The sequence below is a fragment of the Lates calcarifer genome, linkage group LG17 (assembly GCF_001640805.2).
Source record: "Lates calcarifer isolate ASB-BC8 linkage group LG17, TLL_Latcal_v3, whole genome shotgun sequence".
NCBI lineage: Eukaryota > Metazoa > Chordata > Actinopteri > Centropomidae > Lates > Lates calcarifer.
In genome coordinates this window covers 19,663,455-19,685,723 of record NC_066849.1, presented here as the reverse complement: position 1 = coordinate 19,685,723, position 22,269 = coordinate 19,663,455, and the positions used below count along the sequence as shown (strand labels likewise).

General features: G+C 39.2%; 2 protein-coding genes across 4 annotated transcripts; both read left to right on the top strand.

Annotated features, from left to right (window-relative positions):
• The first annotated feature begins 384 nt into the window (after positions 1–384).
• Positions 385–15,330, top strand: LOC108896602 (tyrosine-protein kinase ZAP-70). Of its 2 annotated transcripts, none has more exons than XM_018695829.2 (13): positions 385–509; positions 6,499–6,964; positions 9,363–9,523; positions 9,612–9,750; positions 9,860–9,938; positions 10,112–10,134; positions 10,217–10,256; positions 10,890–11,094; positions 11,239–11,445; positions 12,527–12,719; positions 13,395–13,535; positions 13,680–13,792; positions 14,804–15,330. In XM_018695829.2, the coding sequence occupies exons 2-13, from the start codon at positions 6,560–6,562 to the stop codon at positions 14,919–14,921; spliced, it is 1,824 nt and encodes a 607-aa protein (XP_018551345.1). In that variant the 5' UTR covers positions 385–509; positions 6,499–6,559; the 3' UTR covers positions 14,922–15,330. The 2 variants fall into 2 exon arrangements, with proteins under 2 accessions (XP_018551345.1, XP_018551352.1); XM_018695836.2 differs by lacking the exon at positions 385–509 and adding an exon at positions 6,056–6,197.
• A 1,756-nt stretch (positions 15,331–17,086) lies between these two features.
• mob3a (MOB kinase activator 3A) lies at positions 17,087–22,269 on the top strand. Of its 2 annotated transcripts, none has more exons than XM_018695817.2 (4): positions 17,087–17,323; positions 18,675–19,258; positions 20,633–20,835; positions 21,829–22,269. In XM_018695817.2, the coding sequence occupies exons 2-4, from the start codon at positions 18,841–18,843 to the stop codon at positions 21,856–21,858; spliced, it is 651 nt and encodes a 216-aa protein (XP_018551333.1). In that variant the 5' UTR covers positions 17,087–17,323; positions 18,675–18,840; the 3' UTR covers positions 21,859–22,269. The 2 variants fall into 2 exon arrangements, with proteins under 2 accessions (XP_018551333.1, XP_050933302.1); XM_051077345.1 differs by lacking the exon at positions 17,087–17,323 and adding an exon at positions 17,681–17,871.

The following is a 22,269-nucleotide window of genomic DNA, read 5'->3' as shown; positions in this document are numbered from 1 at the left end:
GTAAAGTGTTGATTAGTGAACTTTAAAGGTGCTGGTAGGTGGGTGTTGTCATCTTTGGCTAACTTTTTTCCAGTCTCTGTGCTGAGCTGTCTCTTTGTATTAAGACATTTTTATTTACCATGTTTAAGACATGAGCTCGTTATCGATCTTCTCATCAACAAAGCAAAATCAGGGTATTTCCAAAAATGTTGACGACTGTTCCTTTAATGTTGAGTCAAATCAGTGAATTTCTACATTTTGTAATGGGCCAATCAGGATTTGAAAAAGCACAAAAAGAAGAACTTGATAGGTGACATTTAAGTTGGATTCAGAGCTCTAGGTGTGCGTTTGCCTTTGTGCACATGTGTGTGTGTGTGTGTGTGTGTGTGTGTGTGTGTGTGTGTGTGTGTGTGTGTGTGTGTGGTTCATTGTCACTAACCCCCCGCCTGTTGACAGCACCTCACACTGCTGTCAGATGAACAGATATATCTTTGTCTTTGAGGCAGCAGCATCGCTCTAAGCAGTGAAATGTAAGTAGAATCTCCAGTTCTATCTGATTTAACAGCAGACACACTCTGGACCACTAGATTACTCCTATTTTCTTTGTGAAAAACACAAAAAATAATTCAGTGGGTGACAATATAATCAGGTTATGACTCAGCTTGAGGAAAAAATGTATTCAAATGATAGAATAATTAAACAAAAACTTACAGTATTGTTTGAAATCTACTTTATTTTCTTTTTTAAATGCCACATGCTTCAGTCTAAACAGGGTTTAGGGTATAGATGTTTGACAGTAGTAGTTGCTCATCAAACTATGGGTGTTTTAACATTTTATTTTAGTTTATTTAACACCCAGCAACCTGAAGAGGAAAACTTAAGTTCTTTCAATTTAATCTGACTCAGTAAACACACAGTAATCTGTGATATTTATTTATTTTCTTACTGATCTGTTCAATTTAGGCAACTGTTCCAAAACTCTTCCGTGAGACTGAGTTTTTTTCTTATCTCCACATCTGAACTGTTAAAAACAGAAAGACAAAGAATTAAGAAAAAGTGTGTGTGCACCACAGTCGGGGTTGGGGCATTGTTTCTCTGGCTTACAGAAGTAGAGATTACATGTGCAAAAAATAAAAATAGCTGCTTTCATTGTGCCTTGGAATAGAAAACCAAAAATGGGTTTTAACACACACCAAGAGGTCCATGTGTCTGTGTGTCTTATCGCTTGTAACTTTTTCTTGAAATTGCTGGATGTATATTTTTGGACATGTGCTGGGGCATATCTGCAAAATGTTCCAGCCACACTTGGACGATTTATTGGTCTGGACAAGAGAAAAACAGTTTTTATGGTGAAAAATGTACTTGTTCATTCTCAGTGTTATGTTCACAGACAGTTTGAACATCACATTAAGTTTCAAATTGACACAAAAAGTTTTTAACTTAATTCCTTGGATGTGTATTTAAGCCTCCACAGGCTCATTTCAGTCTGGAGTGATGCAGCTTGAATCTTAACGGAGAAAAACATGCAAACCATTTATCTGAATGTCAATTGTTTTCAACGATGCAGGAAATCGCATTTCCCTTTGGGGCATTTTTAGGCCACTGATCTTATATGCAGATGAGTCACTTATCCAATTCCTCCCACTTCTTCAGATGTTTTTAAAGACCAGTTTGGGGGAAAATAATCACTTCAAGCATTCAGGTTAAAGGACACATTGTCTGTGTGGTGGATGCCTACACAGACGCAAACGTTGATGTAGGTATCAAGGAATGTTTCTGAGTTACATAACACCGAGCTCACTTCCTGATAGCGCAACCAAAATAATCACAACCTAAAATAATTCCAATAGCTAAATAGCTATCGCTAGAATGGTCCTGATTTGATGTGAATCACGTAAGCTGCAGAAAACACAGCTTGGATTAGTCAGAGAGGCAGATGAAGTCACTGCCTCACAATGGTATTTTACATGTGTGATTCAGGAGAGTAAAATGTCTTCGCATGGAGGAGGTGCTGAGCGTGAGTGACGCTGAGCTTGACTTTGCTTTTTGTAATTTTACTTTCTCAAAGACAGGAGAGAATTTAAATTACCTCTGTGCAGGGCCAGATTCACCTCCTATAAAAATAATCATTGGTCGCAGCTCTATAGTTCTCCTATAATAACATGACCTTGCCTGAAGGTTTCTGTGTATTAACAACTTGACACATAGAAAACAGTTTGATAAAACGCAGAACCACAAGATGGAGGATGAAGGACCCCTCACAGCTGATCTTGTCCTTCAAGTGCTGTAAACTTTTTAACAAATTTGTAATTAATCAAACAACAAAATCCAAATGATATGGACGTGATATGAGTCTGCTCACCATACCTGGTTGGTTATCCAGCCTTGTGCATGTCTGACCTCTTGGGTTGAGAATTTTATATGAATATCATCCTTTTGTACAAGGGCAATAATCCTCTGCTCAATCCACTTGTAGATTTATCTGAATCAGGACAGTACCTACCACTGCAGCCTGGTATCACCAAATGGCATATGAATAACACGTGAAAAGTCTGAAATGCGTGGACATGACACATGCAGTGTCGTTGAAAATGGCATGCTATTTATATCCCATGAGATCACAAAGATCACAGAGGATTGCCATGTGAGTTTGTACAGACATTCATAGTTCCCAGAGGATGAATCCTGCTGGCTTTGGTGATCACCTCTATAGAAATGTCACTTTTTGTTTTTTAGTGAGATGTTTTACCAGCTATTGGATGGAGTATCGAGATGTTTTGTACGGACATTCAAATCCCCCGGGTGATGAATTGTAATGACCTGTGTGATCACTGAACGTTTTTTCTAGCGGCAACAATCAGGTCAAAATATTCATTTGTCCAATGCCGTGACTTGTGACCAAATACCTGCAAAACTAATGACATTCCCATCAGGTTTATCTATGTTGTATTTGGTGCTAATTAGAGGAAGTTAGCATGAATAGACAACGTGAAAAGATGATCATTTTCGGTTGTGATACTGACAAATTTGTGCTGAGAGAATTTGCTGTAGTGAACTTTAAAGTCAAAAAGTACTTTTTTGGTGAAGAAAGTTGTGTGTCTTGATTTGATATGAATGATGTAATCTACAGAAAACAGCTTGTATTAGTCAGAGAGGCAAGTGAACCGACTGACCTCACGGTGGTGTAGTGTATCTCTGAGCTTTTAATGTCACTTTTAGAGATGTCTTCATCATCAGGATCAGTCAGAAAGATTGTATCTGCTCCTGTGTTTTTATGTATTCGAGCAGTAATGACGGTTTCACTCAGTTCTTCATGCTTGACAAAACCTCTCCATCACTGACGTCAAAGACTGATAACCCACAACAGTCAACTTCTCTCCAAAATAGACAACCAGATTATAACCAGAATCAGGTTGTTTCTTTGTATTTAATTACATTTACTTTGCGCCCAAGGGGGCTCAGAGCACCCAAATCATGCCAGAAAACCTTCACCCTCTTCTCTTTGTGGAAAACAAGCACTCTCTGGCCTGTAGATTTTGGCATGCATCACTTATGTACTCCTCTGCTTGTTGAAAACAGAGTGACTCATAGGACTGTTTTCCACTGCTCACTGGGTCACTATCTGCTCACTCCGTAACACCTCATTTGCAAAAGTATCTCTTTTTTTCACGCACATTAGAAGGATTTATACACTACATTCAGCCAGTTTCTGTCTTCTAAAGTATCTTTTGATGAGAACCGTCCCAGGCTTGGTATGAAAAGATACCACGCAGCTCTGTGGGTTCAAAGCTGGCTCAGGAACTGTGTCATGTGTCACCTCGTTTCTCTTCACTCTGTGTTTCTGTGGTTCATGATGTACAGTAAAGTAGAGAAGCCATAAAAATCATATTTTGAAAAGAGCATGAGCCGAGCCGAGGCTTGGCTGCTGCCGTTCTTGGAAAACCGTCAGTATTTTGGTTAGTTTGGTCATGTCATAGCGTAGCTAATATTCTTGTCATGGTGTGTTAGGGGGGTTTGTTGGTTTGTAATTAAATTCACTCTCAGTTTAAGTGATATCACAGACATCAGTGATGAATTCAGAATTGAATGAAAGTTTATCACAGTGGAATTTATGTAGTTCAGTGTTTACTGGGAATTCAAAGCAACATTATGGAACTATTTTACATTTATAAAATATCAGCTTCAGAATCATTTGGATGTTACACTGACTTGAGGAGTCTCTGTCACTCTTGCCTCACACCCCTGAACGCCTGATCTTCTTTGTAACTTTAGTGACATGGTACAATCTCCTCCTAACTGAGTGATAGTCAGCGGCTTAAACAACCAGAATCAGAGTAATGTCAAAGTTTTTAACTGATCAGTTAAAAAGACTTAATAAAAAACTGTGTTTGTCTCTGAAATCCAGAGAGGAAACTTTGAAAATATCAAGAATTATAGTGTGTTAATTATTTGGTGTGTTTGTTACAGCGAGGAATGTGTATATGGTTGTGTTTCAGTTCAGTGAGTGGGACTACGTGATCGAAGCTCCGGTCAAGCAACTGATAGGCTTTGTTTGTTCTACATGTAAACCGCATAACCACTCTGACTCGAAGCTCAACAGAATTAATTTCCACTTGTAGCTGCAGAAGCTGCTGTTGCTCAGCAATGTTACATTTTGCTGCTTTAGATAAAAGGAAAAAAAGGTAAATTAAAGACAGTAGTAGTTTTTCCCTTAGCATAAAATGTTACCTCAGGTGCCTCAAATTTGTAGCACAGTACTTGAGTAAATGGACTCAGTTACATTTCATCACTGCATACTACCAACAAACCAGCACAGTTACCTGTATCACCATCAGTAAAACCACTGCAAGTCAAACAACCAAACATTTAATCATGAAAACATCCATCTAAAATTTAGCTAGTATGGTAACCTTACGCTTTTGAGTTTCCCTTAAGCCATTATTTGTAACATGCTGGCAAGAGCCCAAACAGAAGACATTTAGTCTCATCTAACCTCAGCTATGCTGATTAAAATATCCCAAAGAAACACAATGCAAACAGGTGTAAGTGTAGTTTCCGGAACACTTGTGCGACATAGGCTGTCTCTAGATATGTAGGGTACCTGTTAGTCCACAGAATAAGGTCTGCAAGCCTTTGTTGTGGTCAGAAGGGGGTCAGGTCTCAGTGGAGTCTCATTTTTTGTGGCTACTATGAGCCTCTGCTTGGTTGTCCACTGTGGATGTGGGCAGCAGCACAGGTATGTAGCCAGGAAGCTGAGGTTTTCACACTTCTTTCAATGATTTTATATTGTGTTGGAACCTGAGGTGAGAAATAAAAAACTGTGTGCCTTGGTATGAGTATATGTGTATATATGTTTTTATAAAACTCATCTAGGTGCATCTTTCATTCACACAGAGACCGGAAACTTATGGAGATAATATAATTTAACAGGAAGACAAAGTAAAGATTAGCATAACTGACTGATAAGTTTTCAACAAACTTGTGGCAGAAATGATTTTATCTTTTGTTTGTTTTTTTAATATTTAAGATCTAAAACCCAATAGAATAACCAGGCAAATCTCTCACATCTTATTTTTCTCTTATTTCTTTATAGTCCTTTTAGTCTTTGTCATTCTTATAAAACTATAAGTGCATCTGCCTGTTCAGATTGTCTTCTTTCTGAGTGCTGACGGTTTATGATCGCTGTCAATTTCAGTTTTGAACTCCAACAGGCATTTTCCACCTGCTATCACTTAATTGTTCCACACTGCAGACACAAACCTGCCTGATTTTAATCTTATCTTTCACGTCTTTCACCTCATCTCATGCATCTCTACTAAAGTCAGACTCCTAACAGATGCAGCTCGTTGTGTGTACAGAAGTTATTCTAACAACACAGTCGGGGTTAACTCTCCCCAAAAAGTTTTCCTCCCTTAAAAGGAAAATGCACAGACTTGTGTTTCTAAAGCAGAAGGAATGATCTAGAACCAAAAAGCACCTGTTCAACGGAAGAGTGAGATGCTGGAGAAAGGAGGCTGTGAGGGCGGACTGCAACTTCCTGTTGTGGCTTTTGTCACCAGTGTGTTAATCTGCAAGCTTCATGCAGTCTCAAAGTGTGGGTGCTTCTAGCTAAATATCTCATCCACACATATGGGACCTCACAGCTCGTCTGTGTCCTGAAGAAAAAACATTGTCCCGTACGTTGTGTAGTTTGTCCTGGTAAAAGAAAAGAAAAGGAGGTGAGGCGCTCAAGATGATGTTTGTTGTTTGGTTTTTGTTTTTTTTTTTTGGAAAGTTTTGTAGCGTTAAATCTTGTGTCAATTTTCAAACTGTGTTTCCGCATCTGTAATTTAGTAGATGAGAAATTAGGGTTGATTGAGCAGAGAGTGTAGAAGGTAGGTGCCAAAAGGCTGAAAGGTCAGAGGTCACGGACTGGGTTTAAATCTGTGTACTGGTCACACACTGCTCTACTGAATCAGTTCATTCCTACAAAACATTAATTTCAATCACGTTCACCTCTCTTTCTTTGTGTTTCTCTAGTTTCTCTAGTTACTCTCTACATCCAGGACTCCAAGCCAAAAGTCCAGCTTGAGTTCTCACCATGTCTATCGACCCTGCGGCCGAGCTGCCTTTCTTCTATGGCAGCATCAGTCGCTCGGACGCCGAGCAGCACCTGAAGCTGGCCGGGATGGCCGACGGCCTCTTCCTGCTCCGACAGTGTCTCCGCAGCCTGGGAGGCTACGTCCTCTCTGTGGTGTGGAACCTGGAGTTTCACCACTACTCCATAGAGAAACAGCTGAACGGGACTTACTGCATCGTAGGGGGCAAGCCTCACTGCGGGCCTGCAGAGCTGTGTGAGTTTTACAGCAAGGACGCTGACGGGCTGGTGTGCACCCTGAAGAAACCCTGTCTGCGCTCCCCGGATACACAAATACAGTCCGGTGTGTTCGACAGCCTGAAAGAGAACATGCTGAGGGAGTATGTGAGGCAGACCTGGAACCTGGAGGTGAGAGAGTTGGGGTCTGTGGAACAGTTATTGTTTAATATTGTTTATACTTCACAGCCTTTAAAAAGTGAGTTCCTACTTTCCAAACAGAGTTGGAAACCAATAAGCACATTTACTTAATTTCTGTGGCCTATGACTTCTTGTGCTTTACTAAAGTTCCTCTAATTTAGGCCACTTTATACTTTTATTACACTACATTTCAGTGGAAAATACTGCACTTTTACTGCAGCGCGTTTATTAAAGAGCTAGCTACTTTTTTGATCAAAATATTACATAAAAATCATATGGTTAGTTTAGAAAATATGATGCATTATTACAAATTAAACTACCAAACTGTACATGAAGCAGTTAAAATTACCTCCAGCATATTGAACATTTTCATTTTTAATACTTTACATTTTGTCGCCAATGTTGTTCTTTTATTTGAGGCAAATTTTGAATGCAGGACTTTTACTTCTAATCGAGTATTTTCATAGTGTAGCACTGGAACTTTTACTTAAGTAAATTACTTGAATACTTCTTCAAATCGCTGTAGCAGGGACAGTTACGCTGTGTTTTACTACTCTTAAAGGTGTAAAAGCATGAGATACATTCACCAGTTAAGTGGTTTGTTCACCCAAATTACAGATAACTCTGAAGGTATAGTTTATAAGGTAGTGTGGTAGAAGGTATAGATTTTGTCTGTCCATGTTTACACATTTGTCTGAGAGATTTCTGCCTTCACTTTGACACAGTGTGGTGAAAATGACATTTGCAGAAATTCCTCAGCAACACCTCTCTCCAGAATCAATGCTCCTGTCGCTCTGCATAACAAAATAAGAGTTTTAATATTAAGTAGTTACACTCGAAACTTCATAGCAGAGTGAAAATATTTAGATTAGATTAAACTTTATTGTATACAAGTACTGAGACAATGAAATAAGTTTAGCGTCTATCCAGAAGTGAAGAAAACAGTCAAATGTAGAGTAATATGCATGTGTTTAGAGATATATAAATGACACTGAGGAGTATGTACAATATATATATGCCTAGAAATATACATTATGAACAGTATTAACAGTATGAATGGAGTGAAATATATACAGCAGAGATATATACAGAATTTTCAGCAGGTACAATAAGCAGCTGTAGGCATAAGTGAAAGTGTAAATGCAGTGCAGGTGTGAGAAGGAGTAATGCCAGTAGTAGGTATTATAGACAGAATAAACAGCTGGGTATGAAACATGTACTCACTATAGGTCAGGTATGTAGAGTAAAGACAGCAGTACAAGCACAAATATACAGATATATACAGAGGTATAGATATGTGTTGGTATGTGAGAGCATAAATTGCACAGGTTTAAAAATGCAGTAGAAAATACTGCATGTAATTGTCATTTGGGTGAACTGATCCTTTAACAGGAGCTGGAATATCAGTCCTACACATTTAAAGATAAAAGACAAACACATTTCCCAATGTTGAGCTGAAATCTGACCATAACAAGCCGCCATCAAAGAACCCTCAATGTCTCAAAGATACACACATAAAGAAACATGGAGAATCTCTGGGTGATATTGTAAATTATACCTTTTCATGTGTTTAATGCCTTTGTGGTCACCCAAAAACTCTGTGTTACTCAGTGTGAGATCTGGCCCTCTGTAGTGCCTGTTTTGAGAGGTGTGATCAGCACCTCCACAAGACCTGCCTACTGCTGCAACCAGTTACACACTGAGACCACTAACCTTTTATCACATGTGTGCTTCAGTTAAACAGCCAAACTAACAATTGCTTGTATGTGGCCTGAAACACTCTACAACAGCGCCTCTCAGCAGTGAAGGAAAGTAACAGAACATTTACTCAAGTACTTAGAGAAGAGTTTTTGTAGCAGAACTTAGTTTTTCCTGCTCTCCATTAATCATCTCACTCTCTTGGGGTTGAGTCTCATCGGAGAGCTCCACCTCAACCAGCTACAACAGTAAAATGCTGTTTATGCTTCAGAGTATCAGTGTTAGCAATGTAATTTCTAATAATATGTCAGTCACAGGGTCATTTCTCTGCAGAATGACTATTTTTACTTGACTTTGTGAACATTTTGCTGATATTTCTGTACTTTAACTTAGTAGGAATTTGAATAGAGGACTTCTATATGTAGTGGAGTACTTTAAGTGGTTGTAAAAGTACTTTACCTTAAGTGAAGCATCTGCATGCTTCTTCCACCGCTGCCTGTCAGCTCCACTGTACCACATTTGACACCCAAGCTGGGTGAGAAAACCTCTGAAAAAGGAGCTATGGCTGCAAAATGCAATGTGCATCCCTTGGTAAAATCTTGAGGGCACAGTAATAGGATACAATAATAAATGTATATTTGTCCAGAAGTGTGTGTTCTGACTGTTTTGGTGTGTGTTCCTCTGTTTTCAGGGAGAGGCCATGGAGCAGGCCATCATCAGCCAAGCTCCACAGCTCGAGAAGCTGATCGCCACCACGGCCCATGAGAAGATGCCTTGGTATCACAATAAAATCACCCGCCAGGAAGGTGAGAGGCGGCTTTACTCTGGAGCACAACCAGACGGCAAGTTTCTGTAAGTCACTCAAGGTGATGTTGTCTCTGAAGATTTCATTCAAAGGTCTTGGTGCTGGTTTCAAGCAAACAGTTTTCTGTTTTCTCAGAGTGAGAGACAGGGAGGAGTCTGGTACTTTTGCTCTCTCCATGATGTACGGGAAAACGGTTTACCACTATCAGATCCTCCAAGACAAATCGGGGAAATTCTCCATGCCAGAGGGAACAAAGTTTGACACAATCTGGCAGGTAGACCTTCCAAAATACTTTTCTTTTCCTGTTACTTCATATCTGTTATTTCTGTTACAGCTGACAGCCTTTTCTGAATTAAAATGTAACTTAATCTCATTCTCACCAGCTGGTCGAGTACCTGAAGATGAAACCTGACGGCCTAGTCACTGTCCTTGGGGAGGCGTGCCTTAACGGCAAACCTGAAAGTACTGAACATTTTATGTTATTCTTTCCACTTATATTAAAACTGTCATTGTTAGAAAAACCACAGAGTTTCCAATCCATGTTTGTGGGTTATTTGTGCCATTCAACCATTTAAATCATTACACTCACCACTGAAATTGTTCATGTAACTCTAATTTGTCTCATCACCTTGCAGAGACACCCAGTCTTCCTGTAGCGGTGAGTATTGACAACATTCTGCACTTTTTAAGTCAGCAAAGTTGCCATTGTCTGAGATTTCATTGCACTGTCTCTGTTTCAGAGGCGGCCTATTGGAAATGGATACACACCGCCACCACGAGGTCAGTCCCCTGAAGTACAGCCAGTACAAACACTTTCTGCAGTACCATTCCCAAACACGTACTCAGCTGCTCTGTTACATGAACCATATTGCAGAAAAATATCTTTTATTTATTCAATGTTCATTATATTATCACATTTGCATTATTGTATGAGCAGCAATGTCACGTTGGAGGTAATTTTAAATACTCATATATTGCTGAGAAGCTTTATTTGTCTCAATACATCACATTTTATGTACTGATCATACATTTTGTGTGTAAAATCTTCATGTGAAAAATGACTAATAACTTTAGCCATCAAGTAAACAGCAAAAATATTAAAAATGCAGTATTAACTGTATTGTTGGAGTAGAGGTATTAAAATGGCTTAAAATAGAAATACTCAAGTAAAGTACCTCAAGATTATGTCTTTAAGTGCAGTGCTTGAATAAATATACATAAAATTCCAAATCTCTTGCTATGAAAAAAGAGTACAAACTCATTTAAATCTCTAATTAATAAATGAAGGGGCCTGAAAGATTATCTTGAAATATAGCAGCAGTTTAACAGTGTGCACGGGACCTGTGAAAACCTGCAAACAGATTAATATCACAACATGTTGGACTGTGTGTTTACCTCATGTGGTTTTTGCAGCTATTTCAACAGCCTTGCCAGCAGCTGCCTCCTTGCCTCCAAACCGTGAGGTTCTGCCCATGGACTGCGACGGGTTCAACCCCTACCATAACCCGAACGATGTGAAGAGATTTAATATCCAGAGGAGTCAGCTGCTGATGGACGAGGTGGAGCTCGGCTCTGGGAACTTTGGCTGTGTCAAGAAGGGAGTCCTCAAGACTGATTCGTAAGGGCTGAAATATTTGAAAACTAAAAAGATAGAACCTGCAACATAAACTACACACTAAACAGGACATAAGGTTGTGTATGATGTATGATGTACCCAAGATTTATTATGTTCATCCGGAACTGTACGTTTGTTTTCATTCAGGGGTCAGATAGATGTGGCCATCAAAGTGCTGAAGAATGAAAATGAGAAGCTGGTGAAGGAGGAGATGATGAGGGAGGCCGAGATCATGCACCAGCTCAGCAACCCCTTCATCGTTCGAATGCTCGGCCTCTGCAACGCAGAGAATCTGATGCTGGTCATGGAAATGGCTTCTGCTGGACCTCTCAACAAATTCCTCACCACCAAAAAGTGAGTTCCAATTGACGGTAAAATCAGACACATTATCAGACATCAAAGCTGACAAAGCAAACATGATGAGTGAGCGAAGGAAAATAAACACATTTGAATTTAATTTCAGTTCACTTGTTTTTAATAGTCACGTAGACGGCATGGATGGATTACTGTGCACAGAGCCAGAGGCAACATTTCATTTTCCAAAGTCACAAGCTCAGTTATAAGAAAAACAACCATTGCAAAATAACAAAAGAGACACAAAGCAACCACAAAGAGACAAAAAAATTGACCAGAAAGAGACACAAAATGACCACAGACGGGCACCAAAGGACCACAGATTTTAGAAGGAGACACAAAATGACCACAGAAATGCAAAATGACTACAAACCGATGAAAAATGACAAAAAAGATGCCAAAAATTATTACAAAAAGACCTGAAATGACAAAAAAAACAGGCACTAAAGGATCACACAGAGATGGAAATGTACAAAAGAGACACAAACGACTACAGAGATGCAAAATGACACACAGAAAAAAAAAAAAATGACTATAAAGATACAAAATATTATCCCAAAGAGACACAGTGACCTGGTCTGTAATTCAAGTCAAATCCATTTTTATTTTTATCACCAAAAAAATCACAAATTCCTATCAGAGGCTTTACAATCTTTACAACATAAGACAGTGATTTCTAACATTTTCTTTTGCACTTCACTGCTGAAAATGTAGCAGCGCTTGCTTATTAGTCTTCTTCATGGCCTCAGTGGACTTTATGTTATGAGCTGTTCAACTTAAGAGAGATTTATCCTTCTGATATTGTTTCATTTGGAGGACTGGATGCTTGAGGCAATAAAAGTGTCCAATATTTCACAGGAAAAGAAAACAACCTTTAGAAAACATACAGGCCCACAGAACAAAAATATATATTTTGGTTTTTTTTCTCAACAATTATCTTGTGACTCCTCAGACTGCTATAGGTTGGGAACAAGTGTTAAATGACATCCTTGCACTTGCACCCCTGATTTAGATGTGGAAAAATTACAAGGAAATTAAACATAACCATATTTTCCATCTTCATCTTATTTTTGTCCCACAGGGATACCATAACTGTGGAGAACATCGTCAACCTGATGCACCAGGTGTCGATGGGGATGAAGTATCTGGAGGAGAAGAACTTTGTGCACAGAGATTTAGCAGCTCGTAACGTCCTGCTGGTCAACCAACAGTTCGCCAAAATCAGTGACTTCGGGCTCTCTAAGGCCCTGGGAGCTGATGACAACTACTACAAGGTGTTTATGATGCAGCCAAATTTTCTGCGAGACAAAGTGTTACAAATGTGGAAAAACTAAACAGTGTGTGTGTGGAGGTTATCAGTGTTGCAGCTGACATAGATAGATAGAGTATCTTAAATTGATTGCTTTTCTAAGAATAACTGACCTCACGCTGCACACATTATCATCCCAAAGGTGTTGCATGCTCTGAGCAAACTAAAGTAAACACTAAATCAGTTTCCATTTTTCCTGACCCACATCTGGAGGGACTGTAGTTATCAGACAATCCTGTGAATCCTTAACTCAAAGGAAACAAAACAAGATACATAAACATACCGTGTGATTCAACAAGACTTTTATTGTTTCCAAGATATCTGCCCTACACACCACGCTCTAATTCAGGAGTTCCCACACTTTTTTAAACCAACCTTTAAACCTTAACCTTAAAAGCAATGTTGCTCATTTGTTTTAATGTGTTAAGTAAAAACAAAAAAACTGAACTGATCACATCTTGAGGCCCATGCTTGAAGCACCAACGGTTGCTGTGCCACCTACTTTGGGAACCTTTTGCTCTAAATCATCCCCTCTCCCCTTTAACTACAGTATGTTGGCTATAATTATGAATACTGATATTGGCAGCGTTTGGTGACTCATTGACAAGCTGCTTATTGTTGCACTGTTTGTGTTGTACAGGCTCGCACAGCAGGTAAATGGCCACTGAAGTGGTACGCTCCAGAATGTATAAACTTCCACAAATTCTCCAGTAAAAGCGACGTGTGGAGTTTTGGTGTCACCATGTGGGAGGCCTTTTCCTATGGAGGGAAACCTTATAAGGTACAGTGACATGTGTTTCCACAGAACAAAATTAAAGCCATCTATCAACTATAACCTGATCACAGTTATTCACACTACTTTAGGAACAGGAGGCTGGTCCTGAACATCACTTTACAGCTCTTGTCTTTTTAAAACTTTGTCTAGAAAATGAAAGGACCGGAGGTGATTCGCTTCATTGAAAGTGGGAACCGCATGGACTGCCCATCAGTGTGTCCTGAGCGGATGTATACACTGATGAAAGAGTGCTGGACATACAAGTGAGAAGCTAATTGTCTGAATCTTGTGCATGTGTTAGTCAAACATTATTTAGACAGCAAGTCTCATTGAGTTAGAAATCCCTCTTGGTGAGAGAGAGCTGTAGATAAATCACTGTACATACTGTTCAGTTTTAAAAAGAAAATCCAATTTGATATTTTTTAGTTTTTGAGCAAAATGTAAGTTTGGTAGAACAATCAGACATACATACAAAAGCTTGGTGCCCTCGAGAAGTGCACAAAAATCTTAATCTTTCTGGAGTTTAGAAAAGTTTTAGATGAACAAAAGAAGTGCTGTCGAGAGTAGATTGTAACCCAGTGAAAGGCCTGGTTTGCAGTGTAACCGATGTCAACGTGGAAGATGTTATTGACAGCATAAAAATGGATTTCACAATTTTCAGTTGGAAAATAAATGCTATTTGTGTAAAGAGCAAATAGCAGGGGGATAGTATTGATCCTTCAAATGTGCCCCTCACTTTTCAAAAACCTGTTTTTGTCCCACTTGCTTTTACTGTTTTCAGACTTGTTTTGAACATTATCCTCTTATTGTCCAGCCACCATAGTGCTGATAGGAGAGGAGCTGATGGAAATGTTGATATACTTGTCCTAACTTGCCTTCAGTTATTACTGTGCAGTCAAAGCAGTGGATTTAATGAGCAGCAGGGAGTGGTGCACCAAGTGCTTTGCAGACTTTTGCCCAAGGTTTCACCTCTCAGGCTGAATACTAGCTGCTCCACCTTATTGGTAAAAAGGAATGCCTGAAGACATTACTCCAAACATTGGTTTTGGTTAAAAAAAAATCTAAATCTTAACGCCTCGGGACATTATTTTTCTTTGTCAGCCAGAAATTAAGACAATGGTCCATATAATGTGCTGTATTTGAGGTCAGCTTTAGACAGCAGTGTGGTCTTTAACCCCTGAGGTTTTGTGACATTTCCTTCCATTAATCACAACCTTTCAAACGGCTGTTTTCGGGCCCTCCCCTATCCTCTCTCCTCTCTCCTCTCTCACCAGGCATGAGGACCGTCCAGACTTCAAGAAGGTCGAGGAGTCCATGAGGTTGTACCATTACTCCATATCGAACAAGGCCAAGCCTGAGGGAGACGCAGCCGCCGCTGAGCCTGTCAAGTAGACGGAAACAAGGCACATTCTGTCCCAGCGCCGCACAAAGCATCCTTTCAACTGGCCATTAAACAACCAAAACAAAGAGCTTTTTATGAACGGTGACCAGCTTCAACTACAGTACTGATACAGCTACACAGGCCTCAGTGACAATAAATGTGCATTTGTAAATTGAACTTCAGTTTGTCAGTCATGTAAGGAGGATCTCTGTCTGTCTGTCTATCTGTCTTGGTTTGAATCTTAAATGTCAACGTCATCACAAACTAATTTTATATTCTGGTACTTTGGAGTACAATGGGAGTATATGATAGATGTATGAATTGTTATTCATTGTCTTTTCCTTTTCATCTGCCACCACACATAGCAGTGTATTGTTTCTTTTGCCAAATAAAGTAGAAAGAATCTAATAGAACTGTAAATGCTGCGATTCCAACATTTCTGTAAAGTCAGTGATTTAAAGTAAGGGTTTGATTTACTCCAACACAAAGTTTATCAACTTGGACAGGGTAAAATTAACCATTGTTGCACCTGTGGTGTTTTGAATCTTATCAGTGGAGGTCTTGTTCATAGGCTTACTATGTGGTTTATTTATTTTAAGATACCAGAGAGTAAAAAAACCAAACTAACAATACAATCATAATTTCTCTTAGAGTTGACCCTCCCACAAAGAGACAAAAAAAAAAAAAAATGAACCAAGATTCTGTTTTTCTTTCCGTCTTGGTCTCTTGCTGTTACGTAGGATCGGTTTTATATGTCTGTGCCCAGGAGTCTGTTGTCTCATAATTCATCCATAGTAATAAAATCCCCAGAAACATAAAATGTAAATATGTGCGGAGTGAATCATGTGGATAATCTGCCATGACAAAGCCTGTGTATTGCTGAGGGAAGTTATGAAAGATAAAGCCCAGAACTTCACCTTAAGGCAGATTTTATGAGGTCTTACCTAAACTATTCTTTCAAAATAAAAGTCTTTCCCAAAAAATCTTGCAGAATTCTCAGAGTTCATGTACAGTACCAAGTAAACAAACAATCAGTATAAATAACCAGTAGTTTAAAATACTTTATGTGTTTAAATAAATATTAAGTGAAAGGGTTGTCAATAGATTTATGAGCAAAGACTTGAATCATTCAGAAGACTTTCAGCCAAATGTTGCTTTTGGTTTTCCTATCAGTGATTCAGACATGATGTATTGTGGTTTACAATGACTGCGTTATTAAATAAATGGGATTAGTCAGGCTGCCCCCTGCCAAAGGAAGTACTTGTGAGCTGCCAGGCAACAGTGAAGGCCACACAACACCGGAAGTTGATGAATTAGTCTTCAAAATAAAGGCCTGAAATTATCATAAAATAATCGCAACATCACAAAAAGAGCAGAGTGGTAAAATAACCAGGGGTCTCCTGGCCCTTTCAGTCCCTCTGTATGAATTGACAGTTAATATTTGTAGCTGGAAAGTCAATAACATGACTGCAAAGACATGTTAAAGACACTACATTCATCCAAAATGACCACATTTGCAAAATGACTATGTAGATATGTAAGAACCACAAAGACACAAAATTACCCAATTAACACAAAATACCTACAAGTAGATGAAATGATCATAAAGAGCCCACCAAGAGATGCAAAATGACTACAAAAGGTACACAATTATGTGAAACACACATAATAATTACAAAAGACACAAAACCACAACACAGAGGTGTGAAATGACCACAGGGAGACTCAAAATGAACACTCCAAATGACTGCAAAGAGACACAAAATGACCACAGAGATGCAAAACAACGCAGGGACAAAAAGTGAATACAGAGAGATGCAGAATGACTACAAAGTGACTAAGAGAGAGAGAGAGAGAGAGAGAGAGAGAGAGGAAGAGAGAAATATCAACAAATGTTGCTTTCAGTCTGGGTGTCTTTCTCCTGTGTAGGAGGGATGTGGGGCCTACAGGGGCCCATTGTTTCATAATCCATCCCTGTCCCTGCAGTAAATGGGTATAAATGCATGCCGTGAAATAAAGGGAAATAAAAACAACAATGTTGTTGTTCAGAACAGACTTGTGTTTGATCATATCTCTAATTTCCAGTTTAGGGTTCACAGCTAAATACCTTGATATGTTGCACTACATTACACTGGTCAAACCGGTGCATTATTTTGAAAGTTCTCACCGGAAGTACTCATTAGAGCCTCTAACCTGACTGTGGTGTACTTTTCGTTTCACAGGGAGGAGTCAGGCGGTAGTTTCTTTATTAAAGTGACATGTTTATTGAATTATCAGTAATTTTACCACATGTATCGCACCATGTATCCATAATGTAGTCTGTGTGTGTTCTCCACGTGAAGCTATTGATCAGTAACCCGATAATTTTCGATAAAAGATCGAAGGAAACTGACGGAACAGGAAGGCGGAACAAGTAAGTTCGGGAAAGTGGCTTTCAACTGTTCAACGATTTCATCACCGTTTGATCAGCCGCCCACGACAATGACTGCTTTTAGACGATTTTAATTCAGATGTGGTGTGAATTAAGTGAAAATAAGGTGGATTTGTGTCGTCTCGTTCGTGTTTTTTGGCTGTTTAGGAAGCAACAAGTCCAGCCGAGTTTTAGCTAGTCGCGTCACGAATAAACTTCGTGCAGTCGTCATGTGCCCTGCTGTTTAATCTCTGGCTTTTACCTCGGAAAATGTGATCAAAAACGACATAACGTTGGTGTTCTTGTGAAGATGAGGGTGCAGATATTTAGATTGAGGTGTTAATGAACCAATCTGGGTCCTGTTACGTTGGAAACAGACGGTTCGACTTGGTTTTATTGTCATTCCGCAGATTCTTGGTCTCACGGCGGAATTAGTGCCTGAAATAGGAAATGACTCATGTCGACTGAGAGGACGATGTTTCATCTTTAATGCAGGCCTTTCTGTTGTCCCTGCTGAGACATGTCGTTTACCTGAGGTGAAGAGGGAAAAGGTGAATTCGGGTTATCGTTAACAAATTTGAATCAGCCCTCTCAGGCAGCCATGTATGATAGATTCAATCATGAATTCCTGCACTTTGATGATCATCAGTGGACGTAAACCCTCTAATTCACACACATTTTCATCTCAAATATTTATTTATGCTATTTTATCTGAAATGTATACTTATCTATATCTATACTTATCTTTACATGGTCATAATTTGTTGTGCCACTTCTCAAGATGAACACTAAGTTAAAGATTTATGTCAGCTTAAGAAGGTGGATAAGGGTTTTGAATTTTACCACATCTGTGCATATAAATTTAGACCCAAGACAATATAAAAACTGGGTCCAGTATGCTATTGTTGCTGCAACTAACTAATTATTCACGATCCATTAATCTGCTGATTATTTTCTTGATTTAATGATTAGTTGTTTGGTCAATAAATGTTAGAAAATGGTAAAAGTAATTGCATAAAACAAAGAAAAACAAAATACTCGCAGCGAAGGAGGAGGAACAGGAAAGGTTTTTGCAAGCCTTTTTTTCATTTTCTGTGGTAGTAGAATCTATTTAGAGTTTGGACTTTGAGAAATTGTGATGGGCATTTTTTTTAGATTTTAAAGACTAAAAACTCAATTGATTAATCATTAAAATAATCAGAAGATTAATTGGTAATGGAAAATATTGTTAGCTTTTTATATTTTGTAAAATATAAGGAACAAATGGTATCTTAATATGAGATTTGACAAACTATTTCAGTGTGCTTTCATTAACAAAACTGTTACTTTCTTTCTCTCCTTTTATCACACGCAGGATCACAGAGCTGCAGACTTGAGTCAAAACAAACACCAAAACACAGTCCATAGCAAAAACTCTGCACTGGTTGTTTACACAACCTTTTGACTGCCTCCATTTCAACAGTAAATAATTCACCAGAAGCATTCAAACAAATCACCAGCCGCCACCAACACATGCAGCCATGTCCCTGGCCCTGAAACAAGTCTTCAACAAAGACAGGACATTCCGGCCCAAGCGCAAGTTTGAGCCTGGGACACAGCGCTTCGAGCTGCACAAGAAGGCCCAGGCGTCTCTGAACGCGGGGCTGGACCTGAAGCAGGCCGTGCAGCTGCCCCACGGCGAGGACCTCAACGACTGGGTGGCCGTCCACGTGGTCGACTTCTTTAACCGCATCAACCTCATCTACGGCACCATCAGCGACTCCTGCACCGATCAAACCTGCCCCGTCATGTCTGGCGGGCCCAAGTATGAATACCGCTGGCAGGATGAGCACAAGTACAAGAGGCCAACAGCGCTGTCGGCCCCCAAATACATGAGTCTGCTCATGGATTGGATTGAGGTACAGATCAACAATGAGAACATCTTCCCCACCAACGTCGGTAAGTGTTGAGATTAGCCACAGATGGTGTGTGAAGACTTTAGTTCCTTAAAGATTCAGAATCAGGTCACAGACTTTTTGGTTTAGAGTGTTTGTTAGCTTGGCAGTCATTCAAGAAATCTACATCTAAGCCTTTAAAATGAGTCAGGTGGTGAACTCCACTTGTGTGCAAACCAAGCCACCACCCATTCACAGACAATGTCCACAGACTCCTGACGTAACAAGTAGAGCTGTGACCTACCATTACCTTCATGGTCAATTAGTCTGTTTCAATTCATTATCTGATCCATAAAACGTCACAGAATAATGACCAGTGCACATCCCAAGTCACGAGGGCTCAAAGTGACATCTTAGAATTGCTCATGTTGTCTGAAATAATCAAAATGGGTCACAAGAGGAAAGCAGAGACAAACATATTTATACTACACAGAGTTGTATTATTTCCCTCTAATGTTTTTTTTTTTTTATTTTGTCTTCTGAAATACTAAATTATTTTAGGTTTTGAGGATTATTTGGGGGTTTTATTCCTCTAACACAGAAAAAAATCTCTCTGGTCACAACTGGTAGACATATAAAACAGATGACTGTGGGTTGCAAATAGAGATCATTTTGTTTTGATGGGGTCAAAAGCCACTGCTGTAACATGCAAATACTTGGTGTTGTACTTTAATTCTGTCCATTCAGCATGAGTCACACAGAAGTCCCAAAAAAGCCACTTAAATGATTAACGTGTAATGAGTACAAGGGAAAATTAAAATGAGATACAGCTAAAATGCAGCAGAGTGAAGGCTTCTAAAACCACTGTTTTGTTTTGTTTTTTTGGATAATGGAAAATAAAATGATGTTTTAGATTAAATCTGCGAGGCCACATTTATTAGATTACCTTCAGTGTTGCACGTTGCAAACTGTATCAGTTGCTGCTGTGGCATTCTCGGTCTTGTATTATCTCAGTCTGTGCATGTGTGGACTGTGTGCCATGTGCCGTGGCTCGGCATCTGACTAACTGCAGAAACATCCAAGCAATGGATTTAAAAATGGGTCACACAATGTGCAGTTGGCTATGAATAGAAACGACCTCTGACGCGGCCGTCCTCTGGAACACATTCCTCTAATATTATTGAATTAGTCAACGCAAAACAACATACTACATTAATCACTTGGTTGGGGCTGAGGCTTATGCCCCCTCAAGAACGAGTCAAGTTAGTTTTCCATTCATGACAGTGACTGCTGTGGGACTCCAAAGCAAAGAAAGGTCAAAGGACGTGTAGAAAAGTTATCGTCTCTTACAAACATCTTCCTCTCTGTGGTGCAAATAGTAAAAGGTCATCGTGGATTGACTGCAGTGTTCTCCCATCTCCATCTGTTTGACTCCCAGGTACTCCCTTCCCTAAGACCTTCATGCAGGTGGCTAAGAAGATTTTGTCACGTCTGTTCCGGGTGTTTGTCCACGTCTACATCCACCACTTTGACCGTGTGAGCCAGATGGGGGCAGAGGCTCACGTCAATACCTGCTACAAGCATTTCTATTACTTTGTTACTGAGTTCAACCTGACGGACCACAAAGAGCTGGAGCCTCTGGTGAGTTAAAGATAGGATGGGATGATGTGGAGCTAGATGGGACAATAAATAAATGTGAATAAATAGTTTTGATGTGTTCTGAAATAATGGAATTACAAACACTTAGATAGATCTTTTTCTAGAGTAATTAGCTGTGTCAGATTTAACTGTATAACACCTGCCAAAGTTACCTGAAATGACCAACCTGCATAATGACGTAAAAAGAAGAACCGTACTGGATTTTTAACAAACTCATGACATAAAACATTTTTTAATAAGAATCCCTATAATTGTTTTTTTCCCCTCCAGAATTACAGCCAAGATACTGTTCTTCCTGAGTGATACATATTACAGTTGAAAAACTATTTGTCAATAATAATCAATAATAATAATTTTAAGGCATTTATCCATCAAAACCAGAACTTGCGGAAATGTAAGATGTTTAAGTCACAGAACAAAAAATATACTTGTGACGCTGTTTGTTGCTAAAGCCCTGTAGGTAGTTTGCAAGTGACAGACATTTGTCAAATGGGATGCTGCTACCATTTCTGCATTCAAACAGCCCAAATATCTACAAATACCTGATTCTATGAGATATGTAAACAAGAGACTGCATTTTCTCATTAATTTAAATGAAATAATTTTGTACAGAAATCATTATTTTACAGTAACATTCCAATGAAAGACTGCAAACAATCATATTGAATCACTGCACAGCCCAGACTGCTAGTTACACTGTTATTGATTGTGTGCTGATTAATTGATTGTTAATGAGCTCTCTGCCCTCTGTGAGAAACAATCTGTCCTGTGTGCATTTGGCAAGTCGAATGCCCTGAAGCAGGACTGTGTGATCAAAAGCTCAGACTGCAAACTGGAAATACGTGTGCAGATGTTGTAGCCTTTTTATTTAGCATCCAGCACTTTCATTTTCCAAGATGTATCCATCGCTGTTTTCCAATACATGTATTTCCTTCATTACTTTAACTGACTGTATGTGGTTTGTGTCTGCCACAGAAAGAGATGACCTCCCGGATGTGCCACTGAGGCAGCACAGCAGACCTGTGGACACACGCCGGATGAACGCATCCGTCCATCTAGAAGACTGCAGCAGAGAACTAAAAGAACAAACGAATTCAGAAAAAGAGTCTATTTTTATATTTAAGTACTGTAATCTATTTTAGCCACATACTGTAGGTTTTAACCAAGAACCTTGTCATGTGAGGCGTTCCTGTTCCTTTTAAAAAGTTTTCAAACATTTTATCAGAGCACAGTATTAAGAGGTGTATGTTTGTGTTAATGTTTTTTGTTTTTCTATTTTATTTGAATCTCAATCATTCCAGGATGCTTCCTACTTTCCTTCTGTTAAAAATGATCTAAAATTAGTACGATTTCTTACTGTACATCTATAAAATCACCATGTTGTTACATTAAAAATGATTCTCTACTCTGTTATAA

Bases quoted from the DNA above. Each gene is read 5' to 3' on its own strand.
- LOC108896602 (XM_018695829.2), top strand. From the start codon at position 6,560: ATGTCTATCGACCCTGCGGCCGAGCTGCCTTTCTTCTATGGCAGCATC. The intron at 9,751-9,859 runs GTAGACCTTCCA...CATTCTCACCAG, and splicing joins AGTTTGACACAATCTGGCAG to CTGGTCGAGTACCTGAAGAT. The intron at 9,939-10,111 runs GTACTGAACATT...ATCACCTTGCAG, and splicing joins CCTTAACGGCAAACCTGAAA to AGACACCCAGTCTTCCTGTA.
- mob3a (XM_018695817.2), top strand. From the start codon at position 18,841: ATGTCCCTGGCCCTGAAACAAGTCTTCAACAAAGACAGGACATTCCGG. The intron at 19,259-20,632 runs GTAAGTGTTGAG...TTTGACTCCCAG, and splicing joins CATCTTCCCCACCAACGTCG to GTACTCCCTTCCCTAAGACC. The intron at 20,836-21,828 runs GTGAGTTAAAGA...TGTCTGCCACAG, and splicing joins ACAAAGAGCTGGAGCCTCTG to AAAGAGATGACCTCCCGGAT.